This window comes from Ictalurus furcatus, chromosome 12 (genome assembly GCF_023375685.1).
Source record: "Ictalurus furcatus strain D&B chromosome 12, Billie_1.0, whole genome shotgun sequence".
NCBI lineage: Eukaryota > Metazoa > Chordata > Actinopteri > Siluriformes > Ictaluridae > Ictalurus > Ictalurus furcatus.
Window position 1 is genome coordinate 29,949,907 of NC_071266.1, and position 17,778 is coordinate 29,967,684.

General features: G+C 41.9%; 1 protein-coding gene across 1 annotated transcript in view; it reads right to left on the minus strand.

Annotated features, from left to right (window-relative positions):
* The window catches only part of LOC128616026 (interferon-induced very large GTPase 1), a 50,726-nt gene that overhangs the window by 16,378 nt on the left and 16,570 nt on the right, over window positions 1-17,778 (minus strand). Inside the window, exons 5-6 of the mRNA XM_053638478.1 lie at window positions 8,795-9,430; window positions 7,151-8,499 (exon numbers count right to left, since the gene is read on the minus strand). Of these exons, the coding sequence (XP_053494453.1) occupies window positions 7,151-8,499; window positions 8,795-9,430 (1,985 nt within the window). The remainder of the gene's footprint in view (window positions 1-7,150; window positions 8,500-8,794; window positions 9,431-17,778) is intronic.

Here is a 17,778-nt window from a genome sequence, read left to right on the forward strand (position 1 = left end):
CTGTAACCCCAGTGCTCAAGAAACACAACCTTGATTCATACGTCCTACTAAACTACTGCCCAATTTCAAACGTGCCTTTTGTATCAAATTAATTGAAAAAATTGTAAACTCCCAGGTAAAATCTCATTTAGTGGCAAATAACCTATTTGACCCTTTTCAGTCTGGCTTTCAAAAGTTTCATAGCACTGAAACTGCTCTTGTGTGGGTCATAAATGACCTCCCTCCTCTCTGTTGACTCGGGGGTCTCAGTACTCAAATACTGTTTGACCTTAGTGTTGCGTTTGACATTATCTGCCACAAAAACACTCCTTTCTCGTCTCACAGACATAGGTATCACTGGCAATGCTCAAGCTTGGTTTCTATCATACAGTGCATCCAGAAAGTATTCACGGTGCTTCACTTTTTCCACATGTTGTTGTTACAGCCTTATTCCAATATGGATTAAATTAATTATTTTCCTCAAAATTCTACAAACAATACCCCATAATGACAACATGAAAGAAGTTTGTTTGAAATCTTTGCAAATTTATTAAAAATAAAAAACAAAAAAAGCACATGTACATAAGTATTCACAGCCTTTGTTCAATACTTTGTTGAAGCACCTTTGGCACCAATTACAGCCTCAAGTCTTTTTGAGTATGATGTTACAAGCTTGGCACACCTATTTTTGGGCAGTTTCTCCCATTCTTCTTTGCAGGACCTCTCAAGCTCCATCAGGTTGGATGGGGAGTGTCGGTGCACAGCCATTTTCAGATCTCTCCAGAGATGTTCAATCGGGTTCAAGTCTGGGCTCTGGCTGGGACATTCAAGGACATTCACAGAGTTGTCCTGCAGCCACTCCTTTGTTATCTTTGTGCTTAGGGTCGTTGTCCTGTTGGAAGATGAACCTTCACCCCAGTCTGAGGTCCAGAGCTCTCTGGAGCAGGTTTTCATCAAGGATGTCTCTGTACATTGCTGCATTCATCTTTCCCTTGATCCTGACTAGTCTCCCAGTTCCTACCACTGAAAAACATCCCCACAGCGTGATGCTGCCACCACCATGCTTCACTGTAGGGATGGTATTGGCCAGGTGATGAGTGGTGCCTGGTTTCCTCCAGACATGACGCTTGCCATTCAGGCCAAAGAGTTCAATCTTTGTTCAATCTTTGGTCTAAGAGTCCTTCAGGTGCCTTTTGGCAAACTCCAGGCGGGCTGTCATGTGCCTTTTACTGAGGAGTGGCTTCCGTCTGGCCACTCTACCATACAGGCCTGATTGGTGGAGTCCTGCAGAGATGGTTGTTCTTCTGGAAGGTCCTTCTCTCTCCACAGACACACTCTGGAGCTCTGTCAGAGTGACCATCGGGTTTTTGGTCACCTCCCTAACTAAGGCCCTTCTCCCCCGATCACTCAGACTGGGGGAGACAGCTCTAGGAAGAGTCCTGCTGGTTCGAGACTTCTTCCATTTAAAGATGATGGAGGCCACTGTGCTCATTGGGACCTTCAATGCTGCAGAAATGTTTCTGTACCCTTCCCCAGATCTGTGCCTCGATACAATCCTGTCTTGGAGGTCTACAGACAATTAAGTGGACTTCATGGCTTGGTTTGTGCTCTGACATGCATTGTTAACTGTGGGACCTTATATAGACAGGTGTGTGCCTTTCCAAATCATGTCCAATCAACTGAATTTACCACAGGTGGACTCCAATCAAGTTGTAGAAATGTCTCAGGGATGATCAGTGGAAACAGGATGCACCTGAGCTCAATTTTGAGTGTCATGGCAAAGGCTGTGAATACTTATGTAAATGTGCTTTTTTAGTTTTTTATTTTTAATAAATTTGCAAAGATTTCAAACAAACTTCTTTCATGTTGTCATTGTGGGGTATTGTTTGTAGAATTTTGAGGAAAATAATGAATTTAATCCATTTTGGAATAAAGCTGTAACATAACAAAACATGGAAAAAGTGAAGCACTGTGAATACCTTCTGGACGCACTGTGTGTTTATATATATATATATATATAGATATATATATATATATATATATATATATATATATATATATATATATATATACAGTATCTCACAAAAGTGAGTATTCACATTTTTGTAAATATTTGATCATATCTTTTCATGTGGCAACACTGAAGAAATGCCACTTTGCTACAATGTAAAGTAGTGGACATTTTCACTTAGGTGTATACTCACTTTTGTTGCCAGCGGTTTAGACATTAATGGCTGTGTGTTGAGTTATTTTGAGGGGACAGCAAATTTACACTCTTACACAAGCTGTACACTCACTACTTTACATTGTAGCAAAGTGTCATTTCTTCAGTGTTGTCACATGAAAAGATATGATCAAATATTTACAAAAATGTGAGGGGTGTACTCACTTTTGATACTATAGATCATACTATTCTCCTTGATAGATTATAAAATGTTGCTGGCATTAAGGGAACAGTCCTCTCCTGGCTCAGGTCTTATCTGACCGATCGTTATCAGCTCGTAGATGTAAATGGTGATTTCTCCATGCGTACTGAGGTTACTTTTGGAGTTCCACAGGGTTCTGTTTTAGGCCCACTGCTCTTTACTTTATATATGCTACCCCTAGGACAAATTATTCGTAAACATGGAATTAGCTTCCACTGTTATGCTGATGATACACAGTTGTATGTTTCAGCGAAGCCAGAGGACAGACAGAAGCTTAGTAAAGTTGAGGATTGTGTAAAGGACATTAGACATTGGATGTTAACTAACTTCATTTTACTTAATTCTGATAAAACAGAAATACTTTTATTAGGCCCACGTGTAGCTAGAAGTAATCTTTCTGATCACATGGTTACTCTGGATGGTCTTTCTGTTTCATCATGTACAGCAGTTAAAGACCTTGGAGTGATTATTGACTCCAGCCTATCATTTGATGCTCATGTAGATAATATTACTAGGATAGCCTTCTTTCATCTCAGAAATATTTCTAAGATAAGAAACATATTGTCACTACATGATGCGGAAATACTAGTTCATGCATTCGTCACCTCTAGATTAGATTACTGTAATGCCTTACTGTCTGGATGTTCCAGTAGGAATATAAATAAGCTCCAGTTAGTCCAGAATGCAGCTGCTAGAGTCCTAACTAGAACCAGAAGATACGACCATATCACACCGATATTATCAATACTGCATTGGCTCCCAGTAAAATCTCGCATTAACTATAAAATGCTTTTATTAACCTATAAAGCACTAAACGGTCTCGCGCCACAATATCTAAGCGACCTTTTGGTTTTGTATGATCCGCCACGCCTACTTAGATCAAAAGATGCAGGCTATTTGACGGTATCTCAAATAGTGAAGGCTACAGCAGGGGGAAGAGCTTTCTCTAATAGAGCCCCACAGTTATGGAACAGTCTTCCTATTAGTGTTCGGGACTCAGACACAGTCTCAGTGTTTAAGTCTAGGCTTAAAACGTATTTGTTTACTCAAGCCTACCCTGACTAGATTCTGTTCTACTACTTCGCAGTCATAATAATCTTTTTTCTCCCTCTCTCCTTTCGCCGAGTCCCACACGAATTTATGGAGATACTAGAGATCCAGATCCTTTCTGCCTCTGGATGGAGCTCAAATCTTCTCTAATTCCAGACTGCTGAGACTATGGCTGCTTCTAAGGCCATACAGACTTCATATAAATACAAATGAACTTTTTCACACTAACTGGTGTTACCCAGATGAGGATGGGTTTCCTTCTGAGTCGGGTTCCTCTCAAGGTTTCTTCCTCTTAAAACATCTTAGGGAGTTTTTCCTTGCCACCGTCGCCACTATGGAAAGGCGCTATATAATTAAAACCTATAAACTTATTATTAAACCTTGTTGCAGACCAAGTACACCCCTTCATGGCAACGGTATTCCTAATCTATAGAGGCCCCACCTCGCAACTTACAAAACTTAAAGTATCAGTGCTAACCTCTTAGTGCCTCTCCTACTCTCCTTTAAACTAAACAATGAAAATGCAAATTTTTTTCTGTCTTTTTAGGTTAACAATTCTGGACAATTAAATTGTTTATCGCAATATTTTTTAAATGAAAAATTGTGATCAGGGAACAATCGCACAAACCTCATGCACAAACCTCACAAAAGGAACCCTCAGGATCAAGAGGAATTGACCAAAATTACTGAAAAGCTTTTTAAACATATTGTTTATGCTAGGATTCATGGATTTATGAAAGTACAAAGTCATATACATTTTCCCTGACTGGATAATCAATTCAATTAAATTTATAAAATTTAACATCGAGATGTTGTTCTCGCCCACATGAGGAGCTTGGGGCTCAGGTTGAACCTCAAGAAAAGTATGCTTTCTCCAGTGTAGAGGACAACTTATCTACGGGTTATATGGGATTCTACTATGATGAGGGCGTTTCGATCCCCAATACGCGTAGGATCGATCCTATCAACTTTGAGCAAGATAAAGCTAGGTCTGGGCATCCCCTCCAGTCTCTACGAGAGACTGTTGGGCCTTATGGTGGCAGCAGCAGCCAACATCATACCATTGGGCCTATTGCACATGAGACTGTTTCAGTGGTGGCTGAAAAGTTGGGGGTTTCATCTGAGGATGAAACCTCTGAGAGTAATCAGTGTCATGCGGCGATGCCTACGTGCTCTGAGTATTTGGAGGTGCCCGCAGTTTCTAGCCTTGGGTCACACTCTAGGGGCATCTCCTTACCACAAGACAGTAATGACAGATGCGTCCCTCACGGGCTGGGGTGCAGTCTTAAATGGCTGTCCAGCTTACGGTCTTTGGCGCGGCCCTCATCTGAAGTGGCATATAAATCGCCTAGAGATGCGGGCCATATTCCTAGCACTGAAAATCTTACTTCCTCAGTTGAGAGGTCACCATGTGCTAGTTGTGTCAGACAACACAGCGGTGGTCTCATATATCAACCACCAAGGAGGGTTACGTTCACGCCCCCTGTTCAGGCAGGCGCAACTAATCCTTCTCTGGGCAGAGGGAAAGTTCTTGTCAGTGAGTGCAATGTACATTCCAGGCAGCCGGAATGTAGGGACAGACATCCTGTCGAGGCAGGAGCTGAGGCCTAGGGGTTGGAGGCTCCAACCACAAGTGGTGGAGTCCAGTATGGCGGAGGTTCAGACGAGCGGAAGTGGATGTGTTCGCCTCCGAGGAGACAACACACTGCCCGCTGTGGTTCGCCCTCACCCCTCCCGAACCATTGGGCTGGACGCCATAGTACACACGTGGCCGAGGTCATGTCTATATGCTTTCCCCCCGATCGCTCTGCTCCCACAAGTTCTAGCGAGAGTTCGCCAAGACCGTCTACATCTGCTGCTAGTAGCACCTTATTGGCCAGCTCGAATATGGTTCTCTGAGATAATTTCCCTGCTTGACGGCACTCCTTAGGAGATTCCCATCCGCAGGGGTCTACTGTCTCAAGCCGGAGGGCTGATTCATCATGCTCGGCCAGAACTATGGAAACTGTGGGTCTGGCCCCTGAGGGGCACCAGCTCATAGATTCTGGTCTCACAACTGAGGTTGTAGAGACAATGTTAAACACTAGAGCACCATCCACAAGAAAATTGTATGTGCTCAAGGGGCGGCTTTTTATCTTGTGGTGTGAGGAACGTCAGCTAGACCCAGTGAACTGCACAATAGCTACAGTCCTGGAGTTCTTACAAGAACGTTTCTCAGCAGGGTTGGCTCCTTCTACAATCAGAGTTTACGTGGCCGCCGTTTCGGCCAGCCACGCCCCTGTTGATGGAGCCTCTGTGGGGAAACATCCTCTAACTTCGAGGTTCATGCGTGGTGTCAGATGGCTGAGGCCCATCTGCAGGCCTTGCATACCTTCCTGGGACCTTTCTGTGGTCCTGGAAGGTCTGTCAGGGGCCCCATTTGAGCCCCGAGAGTCAGCCTCTGAGAAGCTTCTGACTCTAAAGGTAGCTCTTCTACTGGCCCTGACATCTCTCAAGCAAGTGGAAGATCTACAAGCTCTCTCTGTTTCCCCTTCCTGCCTTGACTTTGCCCCTGGATTAGCCAAGGCCTTCCTGTATCCTAGGCCGGATTATATTCCTAAAGTGCCTACATCGGCTGCCCACCCTGTGGTGTTGCAGGCTTTCTGCCCTCCTCCATTCCTCTCACCGGAACAAGAGAGGATGCACATGCTGTGTCCAGTAAGGGCTCTCTGTACTTACGTCCACCGCTCCGGCCAGTGGCGTAAGTCAGAGCAACTGCCGGTCTGCCTTGGCAGAGAAAATAAAGGTGATGCTGTGTCAAAGCAGCGCATCTCTAATTGGATAGTGGAAGCAATCTCTATGGCTTACAAGGCGTGCAGTCTCGCCACGCATCTGGGCATAAGAGCTCATTCCACTAGGGCGGTCGCCTCCTCGAAGGCTTTGTCCAAAGGGGTATCCTTGCAGGATGTGTGTGCTGCTGCAGGATGGTCTACGCCACACACATTCATTCGTTATTACAGCCCGGATATTCATTCTACCCCAGGCTCGAGTGTCTTACAGTGACCCTCGGGCTTGGGTCTTTTTGAACAGGCCATACCCTCGGTATGATGAAGTGGGTATTCCCGATCCCATACTGTTATGCTAAATGCAACGTCGAAGTTCCCTTTGAAAGGGAACGTCGGGGTTACGCATGTAACCCTGTTCCCTGAGAAGGGAACGAGACGTTGCATAGCTTTGTCATACCAGGGCAGGCCTGTGAATTGCGTCTTTGCTTCATATAATAGAGGCTGGAGGCATGGTTCACAGGTGCCATATATACATATATATATCATGCGACGCGCTTAATTGCCACGTCACCTGATCATGGCAGGCCTATAAGTAGAGGCATGATTTTACACAAGCTTCAGATACCGGTCACATGCGCAAGGGCGCTCCCATACTCTTATGCTAAATGCAATGTCGAAGTTCCCTTTGAAAGGGAATGTCTGGGTTCCCAGAGAAGGGAACGAGAAGTTGCATACTGTTATGCTAAATGCAACGTCTCGTTCCCTTCTCTGGGAACAGGGTTACATGCATAACCCCCACAATTTTCACTCTAAATGCTACTCACAGAAATCCTCTAAACACCAGATGCTGAGAACTAACGAACTTGCTGTGTTTGATGGATGTTGAGTAGTTAAAATGTTAAGTAATGTAATACCGCAAGATATATCTACCTTTTTTGCAGCTGTTGACTCAGGGCAGCACTTCTTGATTTCCTGAATTTCATCCATTCTTTCTTGACCATCCTGGTCTTTCTGCCACTTGAGGTATGAGCCTTCTTTCATGATTGTGTTATAAGAGTTTTGGGCTTCCCTTCTCATCTTTTCTTCTACTTGCAGTCTATCTTTTAGATGATTTTTCTCTTCCTCTGTCTGTTTTAATTTAGTCTCTAAAGCTCTTCGCTCTTCCTCCTCCTTTGCTTTTCTCATTTGTTCTTGTTGATCCTTTATTGTACGTTCTTCTTCATGGGATTTAAGTTGATCTGAGACTGTTTCAGTTCTCTGTCTTTCTTGATGAACAGTTTCTTTCATTTGTTGCAGCTCTGCATTTCTGGATTTCAATGTGTCTTCTAGATCAATTTCCCTCTTCTTCCACATTTCCATATTCTTCTTATAGTTCTGCTCTGTATCCTTTAATCTCCGTCTTTCTTGATCAACAGTTTCTTTCATTTGTTGCAGCTCTGCATTTCTGGAATTTAATGCGTCTTCTAGATCAATTTCCCTCTTCTTCCACATTTCCATTGTCATTTGATCCTTCTCTTGGTTCTGTTTTTGTTCTTGTATAATCCTACTCAGCTTTTCTATTTCTTCTCTGTGTTTAGCTTTCAGTTCTTCTCCCTCGTTCTTCATCTGCTGCTCTTTTTCATTCCATATTCTCTCTTGAAGTTTTGCTTGCTTTTCCATTTCAATCTGTAGGAACATCTCATTAGTGTAGTAGCTTCCTCCATTCAGTGCCACCATGTCATCAATCTTCTTCAGGAGAGTCTGGACCTGGGTGTTACTGTTTTTTTCATTGTTGTTGAAAACATGATATCTGTCCCCAAACTCAGACAAAAGTTTCTTTAAATTTTTCCCAGCACCTTCCATGTACTGTTCAATTTTCTTCGATTTTAGCAGATCACCTCCAGTGAAGAGTACAATAGTGTACATGTTAGATTTCTCACCAAAAGCCTTTTCAATAATTTTCACTGCCTCTCTCTCCTCTTGTGTGAAGCGATTTCCTAATTTCAGCACCAACAGGAACACATGAGGACCAGGTGCTGCCATGAACATGCATTTAATAATCTCTTTCCTAGTTTCATCATTATTGATATTTGTGTCAAACTGTCCTGGAGTGTCGATCACAGTAATCTCTCTCTCATTGACTTCTACTGTCTCTTTCTGAGACACACTGGTTACTGATTCATCAGACAGGTCTTCTTTAAACACTTCTTTTCCTAGAATGGTGTTTCCTGTTGCACTCTTCCCAACTCCAGTCTTCCCCAACAGCACAATTCTGAGTGTGTCAGGGTTTTTTAATAAATCTGTGCAAACAGAGAAAAGCCATTGATCTATGATTTTTGAGTTATATATGAATAGACATAATAGAGCTATTATAAATTGATGTCACAGGAGTTGGACCTCTCCAGAATTGTAAAAAGTACAATTAACCAGCAAATCTAATTACCTCTGATACATCAGATATTCTACTGTACAAAGTATAAAATACTGTTAAGGTATAAAACCATGGTTTCTGTTGATAAATATGGGTTGCAAATAACCATGGTTTTTTTTCCTACTAAACACAACAATCAGATTGATAAATAATTAGATTTTTACCTTGTGTTTGATTTCTGTTTCTCATCATGACTTCAGTCATTTGTTGTTGCAGATTTCCAATTTCTCTTTTGTACTGCAGCTGTATTTCAAGCTGGGCTTCAGAGTACATGGCCATCGTATACAGACGACTGCTGTTCTGTTTAAGAAGCTTTTCCACACGTGTAATCAGTTCTGCTGCATCTGTTCTGCTGCTGTAGAATGTATATTGTCCCTCACATGCCTTTATCACAGACTGAAGTGTCTCATCTAACTGTTCCTTCTGGGACTGCTGGTTGATGATGAATATGATGTGGTCATTAACTCTGGAGCTGAAGATCCTCTGAATCAACTCTATTTCTCCTTTATCTTCATCAGTGAGACGACCCTCAGGAACGATGATGAGGAAAGCATGAACTCCAGGATCACAGATGGAGACACAGTGTAGAGTCTGACGCATCACTTCCTGTTCTGAGAGCTGAGTGTTGTGGAGAGCGGGCATCTCCACCAGCGTGATCAGGTGTCCACACACTTCTCCCTGCTTTACACACATCGAGCTTGACAGTGAAGTATTTTTACCTTTTAATTGTTTATATATTGAGGTCTTTACTGTCTCTTCTCTCCCAAGCAGCACCATTTTAAAATGTGTTTGCTTTGATTCTAAAGACAAAAAAAACACAAATAGATAAATGTACTGTGCTGACATAATTATAAATTAAACAATTAGTTGATAAAATAAAAAAGATAATAAAAATAGGTGGCAAGTTTCTTTATCGAGTTGTTGAATTATGAGGTATACTATTTTATAAGGTATAAGGTTATAACTATGTTATAAGATTTGTAATTCTTTGTCATATTTGTGAGGAAATAGTGGTAGACTGATATACCTGATTGAATCATACACACCCCTGTGTATCAAGTTGTCTTAGCTAATCTGATTTTCTCTATAGCACATTTATAATCATATAATCATGATTTTTCCTGCCTTATGAGAAATCATTATCTTGTGCTACTTTGGCTTAAAGGTTAGTAGTTTATATTACAATATGGTGGGTTTAAAATAAGCATTATCTTAAATGAATGATATGTCTATAAGATTAAATTTTTTCTCACTTCAAAGCTATTTGAATCAATTTGCTTTTAAGTAGTTGTTTTGTAGACCAAGTCATCATACTGTTTTTGGTTCAGTCGATCATAAGCATAGTCGATTCACTGCAGGCATTGCAGGCATTGTACAATAAAAGTCAATGCAAAGCTTTGAAGTTGATTCTAGACACTGAAAATGATTGACCTTGCATGCACACTTGGCAGGCTAAATTTATTTATCCGTATCCGTTAGTGAAACGGGCAGTGGATATTTATTATATTTATGGTATGTTTGTTTATTTGATTTTATTTATTTAGATTTATTTATTTATACACTAATATCCATGTTTGACCTTTTTCTTGAATCGGTCTGTTCAGGAATGATCAAAACAGGACTTGAAATACAAAAAACACATGGTTGCAAAAAAAAAATATGTGTAGAACCAATAAATGTACAGAATGCCTTGTGTTAGTTCTGTGGGTTTCATTTGGTTGACATAACACTGATAATATTCTCATCCTGTGACGGACTGTCCAATAAATGTCAGTAATGTTCTATTGCAATTATGAGGCCTTTTTAAGAGTTATATAGTAGTGTTATTAATTTAAATTCTGCAAAGATATATTTTCTTAAATAAATAATTTTTGTATATAATATAAACATCTCATCTAATTTGTCCCTTAAAATGGTACACTTCCTCAGTTTAAACATTTGATATGTTTTCTATTTTCTACTGTGAATAACATATAGGTTTATGAGATTTGAAAACATTGAATTCTATTTTTATTTACATTTTACATAGCATCTGAACTTTTTTGGAATTGGGGTTGTAGTTAAAAACATTCCAAATAACTTATCAATGCAAAAATTGTATAGCTTATTTCTCAAAATAATTGCCAGTTGCAGCCCTAGACATAATCTGGATATATATACACAGTAGTATGTTTTAAATAAATAAATTCCACAAAGCAGTTAATATACTATTAAATGGTATATAAATGGGGGCATGGTCAAGCATCAGCTCAGGATGGAGAGCAAGCAGGTTGAACCATGTGATGAATTTTATATTACTGCCAGCCTATATATGTGTTTTTATACTTTAAGTGACATTATTTGACGCAGAGAGAGACAGAGCTGACACAACACACTCGCCCCAAACTTCATGGGGATGGCCTGAAGACAAGTGGGCCTTATACTTCCTCCCCTTGCTGTCAGGGGAAGCTCAGCTTGTTATGCAGCAGCTGCTCCACACGTGCAGCTGGAGTACCAGAGTGTGAGGAAGGTGGTGGTGCAACGGGTTAGCCAGACCCAAGAGGAACATCAATGACACTTCTGGGCACTGAAACTCGTGGAGACTAGCTGTTTGTTTGTCTCCACACAGCAGCTCAAAGACTGTCAGTAGTAGATGCTGGCAGAAAAGTAGGATGGCAAAGGAATCCTCATAGAGGATCCTCATAGAGACCTTCATAGAACACCACATAGAGACTCCTCCAGGCATGGCTGTATACAGCCGTCTCTACCATTTATCCGAACACAAAAACGTCAATGAACTCAAGACTATGCTTGATATGGGAGTAATCAAGGAGTTCCCATGGCCAATGGATGGATCCATTTTTGTGTGGAATTTAGAAAATGTTACTGTGATGTTTAAATTAGCCACATATTGATAAATTGCTTGGTCAGTTAAGTGAGGCTTGCTTTTATTCGACACTGGATTTAACCAAGGGGTATTTGCAAGTTCCTGTAACTCCAGCATCCCCTGAAAAATGTCTGGGTTATGCATGCAACCCTGTTCCCTGAGAAGGAAATGAGATGTTGCCTGAGCTTCACGCTGTGGCAAGCACCCTCGTACATGACCAGTATCTGACGCTTGTGTGAAATCCTGCCTATTTATAGGCCTGCTGTGACCAGGTGACATGGAGATTAAGCATGTCGCATGATATAAAACAGCACCTGTGAACCACGCCGTCAGTCTCTATTAACTGAAGTGAAGACGCAATTCACAGGCATGCCAAAGTATGACAAAGCTACGGAAGTCTCATTCCCTTCTCAGGGAACAGGGTTACATGTGTAACCCAGATGTTACCTTTCAAAGAACTCAACATTGTGTGAGCTACATGCTGTGAGAATGAGAATACCCACTCCATCATACTGAGGGTACGGCCTGTTCAAAAGATCCGAGCCCGAGGGTCACTGCAAGACATGCGAGCCCAGGGTGGAATGCATGTCCAGACTGTAATATCGAATTAATGTGTGTGGCATAGACCACCCTGCTGCAGCACACACATCCTGTAAAGGTACCCCTTTGGATAAAGCCTTCAAGGATGCAACCTGCTAGTGGAATGAGCCCTAATGCCCACAGGCATAGCAAGACTGCATGCCTCATAAGAGATAGAGATAGAGTATCCAATTACAGATGCGCTGTTTAGACACAGCATCATCTCTACTGTCGCCACCAGAGCAGACCAGCAACTGCTCTGACTTACACCACTGGCCAGAGCGGTGAATGTAAGTACAAAGTACAGAGAGCCCTTACTAGACACAGTAGGTGCAATTTCTCTTCAGGTGTGGGGAACAGAGGAGGGCAGAAAGCCTGCAACACTGGTGTCGCAGGAAGCAGTGTCGCAGGAAGCCGTGTCCCTCGAGCTGACACTATCTTTTCTAAATTTCTATACTTTAAAATAGAATTTTTTACTTTCGTAACATTTACATACATCACTGATACTATTTTAGATTAAAACACTCATAACATTGTGTTGTTGCTAAGTTTTCATTGGATCTTTCAAACATCCCTGACTAGCTTGTCACCCGCCAACATCACCTTACTGCTAGCCTTGTTTACATTTCACATTTATCTCATTTACCACAGTTTATAAAGATGAATATGTTGGTTGTTTCTCCACTCTTGAGTGCCGATGAGGACTCGTTTGAGCTGCACATAATGCTGTTGGAATTGAAGGCTGTAGAGAAACAGATCCACGACCTACACAACAAACAGGCCCATGAGCGAAGAACCACACTGGAAATATCTTGTGCTATCGCCTACAAATCCAAGGTAAGCACGCAGCATGGTACTACCACTCCCAGCCCCTCTACACCGTGTGTTTCTCTGTGCAGGGACCGTGCAGCCAGGACGTATCCAGCCCAGGTCTCCGTCATGCCGGCGCCGATACACCATGGACCTTGGGTGCACGGGTTAAGGGAACGGCCCTCTCCAGGTCTTATTTGACTGATTGTTATCAGTTCGTAGATGTAAATGACGATTTCTCCACGCATACCGAGGTTAAATTTGGTGGTCGATAAGGTTCTGCTTTAGGTCCACTGCTTTTTACTTTATATATGCGACCTCTGGGTCAAATTATTCGTAAACATGGAATTAGCTTCCACTGTTATGCTGATGATACACAGCTGTATGTTTCAGCGAAGCCAGAGAACAGACAGCAGCTTAATAAAGTTGAGGAATGTGTAAAAGACATTAGATGGTGGATGCTTATTAACTTCCTCTTACTTAATTCTGATAAGACAGAAGAACTTGTATTAGGACCAAGTGTAGCTAGAAGTAAGCTTTCTGATCTCATAGTAGTTGTGCCTGCATGAACAGGGGGCATGAATGTAACCCTCCCTGGTGGTTGATATATGAGACCACCACTGTATTGTTTGTCACAACTAACACATAGTGACCTCTCAAATGAAAAAGAAAGAATTTCAGTGCTAGAAATATGGTCTGCATTTCTTGGTGGTTTATATGCCACTCCAGATGTCGCACCAGAGACCGTGAGCTGGATAGCCATCTAAGAGCGCACCCCAGCTCAAGTGGGAGGCATCTGTCATTACCATCTTGTGATAAGGAGACATCCTGAGGGTGACCCGAGTCTAGAAACCAGGGACATCTCCAAATTTTCAGAGAACATAGGCATCGCCTTGTGACACTGATTACTCTCAGGGATTCATCCTCGGATGAAATCCCTGACTTTTCAGCCACCACTGAAACTGTCTCCTGTGCAAAAAGCCTAATGGTATGACATTGACTGCTGCTGCCATACGCCCCAACAGTCTCTCGTAGAGACTGGAGGGAATGCCCAGATCCAGCTTTATCTTGCTGAATGTTTATAGGATTGACGCTACACGTGCTGGTGATAGAAACACCCTCATTACAGTAGAATCCCAAATAACCCCTAGTAAAGATGTCCTCTGCACTGGAGAAAGCATACTTTTCTTGAGGTTCAACCTGAGCCCCAAACTCCTCATGTAGGTGAGAACAACATCTCAATGTTGAATCGCCAGTTCCCTGGATCATGCTGGAATTAACCAGTCATCCAGGTAGTATAGTACACGGATGCCCTAGAGTCACATCCATGCACTTTGTGAAGGTGCAAGGGGATAAAGCTAGACCGAAGGGAAGAACCCAATATTGGTATTTGTTGCTTCCAACGGAAAACTCAGGAACTTCCTGTGACTGGGCAGTATTTCTATGTGGAAATATGCATATTTTAGATCACAAACCAGTCCTCGAACTGAATCTGTGGAATGATGAGGTTGAGTGTCAGCATCTTGATATCATTGAACAGCATCAGATTTTCATTGCCCTGTGATAGCTCGCTGACCAGAGAAGACTGAAAACTTGGAACAAGATTGGCTAGGGGAGGTCCTAAAGTAGTACTTTTCAGTGGTAGTAGTTCAGTAGTTCAAGTTCAACTAGGGCTAACTGCCCTAACAATCTCATGTCCCCTGATAATTCCCTCCACAGCCCATCAGGACTGCTCATTCTTTGTCTGCTTGGCTTTTATGATCATTCTCAGATCAGGCCTACTAGCGGGCGGTGAATGTGGCCGCGCAGTCCCCCTGGTTCTTCACAGGGGAGGCAGGCCGCCACATTCGCCCTCTGTGCCAAGGTGGCCTTACATGGCTTGGATGGCAAAGGTGGTCCCCCTAAATTACCTGCCATCGATGGAGAAAGGTAGCTCTCAAGTGCCTCCCCCACCTTTGGCATAGCTAAATAGCTGTGCTGTTCGCTATCCAATGTCATGGGGTTATAATTACAGCTAGTGTATGGTTTTCCCCAGAAGCGTGATATTTCAACATGCACTTCTGGAAAAAAGGGGAGTGTTTGCGGTGTGAGGGAGATGTATATTTACTGGGGAGTCTCCCACTAAGCCTAAAGTGGGACATATAGAAAATATTTTCTCCTGTATATTGGGGGGACAGATTGGTATTTCCTCAACATTGTGGGGGACACAACCCCCCCAAAGAGTGTGTGGTTACGCCCATGCCACTGGCACTTGCTGGAAGACTACCTTGCCCATCATTACTCATCAGAACTACAGCAAACTATGGTAACTCAAATAGCTCAAAATACACGGCACATTTGTTTCTTGTGGTGACAGTCTCTGTGTTCCAAATGGTATAAATCACCTTCTGAAGGGATTAAAAAAGTAATACCTTTCCTGAATTTTCAATGAATGTTCTGTTTTCTTGTAATTACAGGGAGAACCTTTGGCTCAAATGTAATAGTTTGAAAGTAATATTTTTTAATGAATTATTTAATTTTGGATTAATGATTTAACTTAAACCTTGTGTGCTTTATTAGACAATTTTGAATAAATGAACAAGACATTCTGTAGAAGTAATCAGTTTTAATATTTCAAAATTTATTTAGCCTCAATACTTAATTTCAATAACTATCTGAAAGAACTATTGCTAAAAAATAGACTTGAGTCTCCTACTTGATTTATTTCTCCAGTCATCAGTCTCATTCATGTGTCAGCAAGGTAATTTTTTTTTTCAATCTTCAGTACATATTTCATACGGATTTTCTTTTTCAGGTGATTGTGTTTAAAGGTGATGGTCTAGAGTAAATGCAAAAACCCCATCTCTATCCAAGAAAAATATCCATTTGCTAAATATATTCTCAAAGCCTAGTATTCCTATTAATTTTAGTCAGTTATGTAATTTGTGAACAACTCGCACTGTTTGGTGTGAGAAATATCAGTCATTGAGCATCTGTCTAAGCATCTCATTCAAAATGCCTCATACACAAAGTAATAATACTACTACAATTTTGTTGAGTAACAACCAAACTCTCTGTGCTAATCAAAAGCTGAAAGACAGTTCTATGCTTTAGAGCAGGGGTCCCCAACCCCCGGGCCGCGGACCGTTACCGGTCCATGGGTCATTTGGTACCAGGCCGCACAGAAAGAATAAATAACCTACACTATTTCCATTTTTATTTATTATCTGAGTCTGAACAATGTTTTATTTTGAAAAATGACCAGATTCTCTCCGTTACATCTGTCTATGACTCACTCTTGATGCATTTCAAGACGCTTGTCTCGGTCACATGATATGTTACTGCTAAAAATAAACCTACAAGCTAGCAAAATGAGTAAAATACAAACGTCTTTGGAAAGTTTATTTGCAAAAGGGAAAAGGCCCAGTGAGGAGACAGAAGAAGAGTCTACAACTTCCATGAAAAAGAAAGCTGCATTTAACAGACAATATCAGGAGTCCTACTTGAAATATGGTTTTATTGTGACAGGTGATTTCCACGCACCAAGCCCGCTCTGCATAATATGTGGCAAACGGCTCTCTAATGAGGCAACGAAGCCTTCAAAACTGCTTCGCCAATTGGAGACCAAGCACACTGTATTAAAAGACAAGCCATTTGAGTATTTTGAAAGAAAAAAGTGTGAACAAGAAGGACAGAAGCAAATACTGAGGGCCACCACATCAACAAATGCGAGTGCACTGAGAGCATCATACTTGGTGGCTAACCGTATTGCTAAGGCTAAGACGCCATTCACTATTGGTGAAAAATTGATCCTTCCCGCCATTAAAGACATTTGCCATGAACTTCTAGGAGACGCTGCGGTTAAAAAGATAGCACAGGTGCCTCTTTCGGCTAGCACCATCACCTGGCGCATTGAGGAAATAGCAGAGGACATTGAAACACAATTGTTGGAGATGATTAATACATCACTGTGGTACGCAATCCAGGTTGACGAGTCTACAGATATTGACAACAAGGCTATACTACTTGTTTATGTGCGATATCTTTATCAAGAGGATGTGCATGAGGATATGTTATGTGCACTATCGTTGCCAACCAAAACCACAGCCGCAGAACTATTCAAGTCGCTGGATGATTATATATCAGGAAAACTGAAATGGTCCTTTTGTGTCGGCATATGCACAGACGGAGCTGCTGCCATGACTGGATGGCTGTCTGGTTTAACTGCTCGGATTATAGAGGTTGCACCTGAATGTAAGTCTACGTATTGCATCATTCACAGGGAAATGCTGGCTAGCCAAAAAATACCACCGGAACTTAACAGTGTATTGAATGATGTCGTTAAAGTTATTAACCACATCAAAGCACACGCCCTTAACTCAGACCTGTTCGAGCAGCTTTGTGAGGAGATGGACAGGGCGCACAGATGCCTTCTCTTATACAGAGAAATAAGATGGTTATCCCGAGGGAGATCGCTGACCAGAGTCTTTGAATTACGAGAGCCTCTGCAGAAATTTCTCTCAGAAAAAAGTCACCGCTGGTAGCACATTTCAGTGATGAGGAATGGGTCGCAAACCTCGCTTACTTGTGCAACATATTCACCCTGCTCAATGAACTCAATCTGTCACTTCAGGGGAAAATGACAACTGTCTTCAAGTTGGAAAATAAAGTAGCTGCATTTAAAGCCAAACTGGATTTGTGGGAACTGCACGTGAACAGAGGTATATTTGATGTGTTTCCAACATTAGCTGGGATTTTGGAAGAGACTGAGCCCGAGCCTTCATTCTCCTAGCTGGTGCACGATCACCTTTCTTTGCTTTTAAAAGAGTTCGAGTGCTACTTCCCAACCACAAAAGACCCACGAACTGCCAAGGAATGGATTCGTGACCCATTTGTCAACAAACCAGGTGAATA